The 4,746-nt window shown below is 44.9% G+C and overlaps 1 protein-coding gene across 1 annotated transcript; it reads right to left on the bottom strand.

The window, feature by feature from the left end:
- Positions 1–2,350: 2,350 nt before the first annotated feature.
- UQCR10 (ubiquinol-cytochrome c reductase, complex III subunit X) lies at positions 2,351–4,433 on the bottom strand. The gene is made up of 2 exons (XM_025986009.2): positions 4,248–4,433; positions 2,351–2,611 (listed from the first exon to the last, which is right to left on the bottom strand). The coding sequence occupies exons 1-2, from the start codon at positions 4,395–4,397 to the stop codon at positions 2,567–2,569; spliced, it is 195 nt and encodes a 64-aa protein (XP_025841794.1). The 5' UTR covers positions 4,398–4,433; the 3' UTR covers positions 2,351–2,566.
- Positions 4,434–4,746: the final 313 nt, after the last annotated feature.

The raw sequence follows: 4,746 nt of genomic DNA, 5'->3' as shown, positions 1-4,746 counted from the left end.
CTATCCCAGGACCCTGGGTTCACAACCCAAGCTGAAGGCAACCGCTTAACCGACTAAGCCACCGAAGCACCCCTGGAGAAGTTTTTCTAGAAGTGTAATGTCAGGATCCAAAGGAATACGTATTAAAGAAAAAACAAACAAATTGGATTTCATGATCTTTTTGAAGATTTTTAAAGTAATCTCTACACCCAACATGAGGCTCAAACTCACAACCCTGAGATCAAGAGTCCCACATTCTTCCAGCCAGGCGCCCCAGGGATCCAAAATTTAAGAGCATGCATATGTACATAGGGGGAACTCACACACAGATATGGAAATTCCCTGGTATTGCTAATCTTTTTCATCTTTGTTGATTTGGCAGGCAAAAAATAGTATTCCACTTTATTAATGAAATGGGCATCATTTCATGTTTGTAGCCATTTGTATTTCTTGTATTAATTGCCTATTTGTGTCATTAGCCTTAGCTTCCGAGTTATTCACCTGTTTCTTATTAATTTGGAAATGACTGTTTCATGTATTAGTGAGGTTGGTGCTTTCCCACATTTGTTGGATATTTTCTTCCAATTAAAACAAGGTTTTTTTTTTTTTTTTTTTTAAAGATTTTATTTATTCATGACAGACACAGAGAGAGAGGTAGACACACAGGCAGAGGGAGAAGCAGGTTCCATGCAGGGAGCCCAATGTGGGACTCAGTCCCGGGTCCCCAGGATCATACCCTGGGCCGAAGGCAGGCGCTTAAACCGCTGAGCCACCCAGGGATCCCCAAAACAAGGTTTTAAATGACTGCATATTTTACCCCAATAGTAATTCCTATTTTGGATATTTTGTTTTCATTTTTCCCATTATAAAAAACACCATGATGAACATCTCTTGTGGACACCCATTTTTTAAGGAAAATTTGCCACAAGTGGAATTTCTTGGGTCAAAGGTATGCACATTGAAGATACTAATACCTAGGTACAAAATATCCTATAAGATGGTACCATTTCACACACACTTTCCTATAGTACATGAGTCCTATATATATTTATATAGAATAGCATTTACAGTATCTCCTGTAGGAGTTTCAAGCCTCATGTTTGCCACCATATGCCTAGCAGCACCGAGTACAGTGCCTCACACAGTGGCCACCCAAATGTTTGTTGAATGAATGACCAGACTATGTTCCTTGAACCTCTCTTCTTCACAGTCCTGCTGCTCCATAGCCTACCGGCAGTCTTCTGGTTCTCCAGGTCCTTAAGCATCCCATGTGTCTCTACCAGCAGTATGTCCATGTGCCAGGATCTGTGACTGTGTTAACTGCATTTAACTCCTTTAATACTCACAAAGAACCCACACAGAAAGCGCTTCCATTATCCCCATGTAACAGACCAGGAAACTGAAGCTCAGAGAGGTCAAGTGCCTTGCCCTTGGTTCACACAGCTAAAACTGGTAGAGTGAGGATTCAAACCCACCAAATAAGCACCATGATAAACCAAACTTATTAGAGAGGGGAACCCTGGCAGGTTGGTCAGAGATTTGGTCCAACTTCGTCATCAGAAGATGCGCTGTGGCCCCAGAGAGGTATGCCAGCTGATGCCAGCATTTAATGGCAGCATAGAGAGGACCCTAGGGGCAGGGAGTGGCCCAAGACCCTTGGGCTAGGGTTTTTCTACCAGCTGAATCCAGGGCTTCCCTATAGTTAAGCCAGTCAGCCTCCCTCTGTATGATTTAAAAATGGAATTAATGGGGTGCCTGGGTGGCTCAATAGGATAAGCATCCACCTTCAGTTCAGGTCATGGTCCCAGGATCCTGGGATCCAGCCCAACATCAAGCAAGGCGCCTGCTTCTGCCCTTCCCCTACCTCTCCCCACCCTATTCATGCACACGGACTCTCTCCCAAATAAATAAATAAAATCTTTTTTAAAAATGGAATTATTGGGGCACCTGGCTGGCTCAGTCAGTAGAGCATGTGACTTTTTTGGATTAAGTAATCTCTACACTCAACGTGGGGCTCAAATTCAACCCAAGATCAAGAGTCGCATGTTCTACTGACTGAGCCAGGCACCCTGAGCATGAGACTCTCGATCTCAGGGTTATGAGTTTGAGCCCCCACGTTGAATGTAGAGCTTACATTCAAAAAGAAAAAAAAAATAGAGAAAGAGTGGAACTACTGATTTAGAAGCTAAAGTGGAAAGTAACACCTTCAATTGTACCTCATGTTTTGTAAACCAGAGTTCTTTGGAAGTTAATGGGGAACCCAAAATAATGGAATCTGCCATTCAGATGTTTGTAGAGGACTCTGAAGTGGTCTCAACCGACAAGTGAAGATCAGGTATAATTAACAAAGCACTAGATGCAGAAGCATGTCTCAGGATAATTTACATTTATTTATTGATGACTCCCAACATACTTCAAATGTGGCAGAAGTCAAAGAGTCTGTCAGGTGAAGCTGTTTCTTGCCAACAGCTAAAGGTGGTTGATGAAGAGTAATCTGAGCATCATCTTCAAGCTGAGGCCCTGGTTCTGGGCAAACAGCTGGTGCGTGGATCTGGTCCTTTCAGCGTGGGTAGGGGTGTCCAAGGAACTACTCCTTATTCTCATACTTGTGCTTGATGTGTTTCCATAGCTTCTGCATTTTAAAGGCAAGAACCACAAACTTTTAGCTTTGTCTCTCATATTTTACAGCTACTCCGACTGTTCTGGTCTCTAAAACAAACTTAAGAGAAACAGGTACCATGTCTGGACAATTGGGGAGGGCAAACTGGAAGCAACACTAGGCTTGATGCATATACTTAACACTTGTAAACTGCTTTGATGTTATCAATCCCATGTAAAGTTAAGTGGAAAAGGATGATCTTTCTTTTATGGGAAACTGAGGTAAAGAGACTGAGGTAATTACTCAAAAGTTCACAATCATTAGGGAACAGAGCCTCGAAGAGGTTGTCAACTTCCAGGTATTACTCAAGAGGTCCTAAATGCATAGCCCCAAATAATTCACATTGAACCATTTTTTATTTCCTTAAATCAATGATCCTTGGGTCAGGGATTAGTTGGATTCTCATCCCCACCCCCTTTTTAAAGATTTTTTTTTTTTTTTAAATAATCTCTACACCCAACATGAGGCTCACAGGGAAGTGATATCAAGAGTTGAGCACTCTACTACTAAGCCAGCCAGGTGCCCTTAATTCTCATTCCTAAAAGCACAGATTGGTAAGCTGACAGCATACTTAAAGCCCTTTCCCGAAGACTGGGAATGGCAAGCGGAACTGCTTGCAAGAGATTGAACAGTAGTAGCAACACTTTCATGGCAGCAAGTGGTCCTGGCCACAGGCCGAACAGCATTAGTGGACAGGGTCGGCCTGGGCTGTAAGGTCAGAGAGCTTCAAATTAAAAACACAAGTGAATGGTGAAACAAGGTTATCTGCAGGAGACCTTCCCTAGTATGAGCCACAAGTGTAATAATAAAAAGCATGTACAACAGCTAGCAGTGTCTGCACACAGTGAGTCTAAAAGGTGTGGTTATTCCCTATCTTCCGCTTTCACTTTCTCCTAAGGAATGTAACAAATGTTATTTTTTTGAGTACATCACCAACCAGGTACTGAGGCACCTTGCCTGCATCTCATACAATCCCCACAGTAGTTCCCTACTCTAGTTACCATTATCTCTAGATCACAGATAAAAATGAAGTTCAGAGAGGTTAAGAAACTCGCCCAACTGAAAGCCACAGTTACCAAGGTGACAAGACCCAGTATCCTCATGCAGAGCTCTCGGATTTTATATTGTCTCCTAATCGTTGTTACTACCACAATGTCTGCGTGGGAATCCTTGGAAAGTGAAGACTGCTGTATCTGAAAAGGCCAACCACAGTACCTAAGAAGCTTTCCTTTTCATGACCCCTGCCCTTTCAAATCTGCCCTTGAAACCCTCAGAGGAGACTGGGTCCGGGTTCCAGCCCAGACTCACCCTGATGGTGTAGCCCTAATCAGTCCTTTCACTGGCCTTTAGTTTTTGCTTCCGCAAATGGACAAGTGGGTATATGGGGTGTGAGATATCAATACTTAGAACCCACCTACCCACCCCCCATAGTGGGATCATTCAATGTTTTGGGATTCACATCCTGCGGAGAGGACATATGCCAGTCGACTAACAAAGACGCCCAACGTTTTCCCTCCTCTTAGTAAAGGTAGACTGGGTCCCACCCCACCTCCACTCCCACTGTCACCCCTCAGGCAGGCCCAAGGTCAGGGATGGCCCAGTCCCTCACCCCCTGGTTGATGTGTTCGTAGATCGCATCCGCGCCTTGATCGAAGGCGCGCTCGAAGAACAAGGCGCCCACGGCGATGGTGAGGGCGAAGGTGGAGGTCCTGCGGAACAGCAGCGAGTACAACCTCGCAGTAAACGTCGGGCCCGCCATGTTTCTCCGCTGTCAAGCCTGCGCCTGCGCCGCGGCCGACCATGCGCTCCAAAAGTCCTCCACGTGCAACACTCTATGGGATTTGTAGTTTTTCTGAATCTCAGTGCTTATCGTTCTGAAAGACAGAGGTAAGTGATGGCTTGCGGGGGTAAAAGTCTCATAGGATTCAGATCAGGACAGCCCAAATAGTGTGGTAAGACTTGTTACCCAGTGTTTCTCCTCAATAATTTCTTGCTGAGTGGACCAACCCAGAACTACAACACCCAGAAGGCCACGCGCTTCCCTTACCCGCCCCCCACCTCCCGCGCCGTCTCCCCCCGCGTCGTCTCAGCTACTTTGATTCCCAAAG

Source organism: Vulpes vulpes, chromosome 10 (genome assembly GCF_048418805.1).
Source record: "Vulpes vulpes isolate BD-2025 chromosome 10, VulVul3, whole genome shotgun sequence".
NCBI classification, from domain to species: Eukaryota; Metazoa; Chordata; class Mammalia; order Carnivora; family Canidae; genus Vulpes; species Vulpes vulpes.
Note: the sequence above shows the minus strand (reverse complement) of the source record. Positions and strands in the feature narration are given on the sequence as shown.

Bases quoted from the DNA above. Each gene is read 5' to 3' on its own strand.
- UQCR10 (XM_025986009.2), bottom strand. From the start codon at position 4,397: ATGGCGGGCCCGACGTTTACTGCGAGGTTGTACTCGCTGCTGTTCCGC. The intron at 2,612-4,247 runs GTGAGGGACTGG...TTTAAAATGCAG, and splicing joins ACGAACACATCAACCAGGGG to AAGCTATGGAAACACATCAA.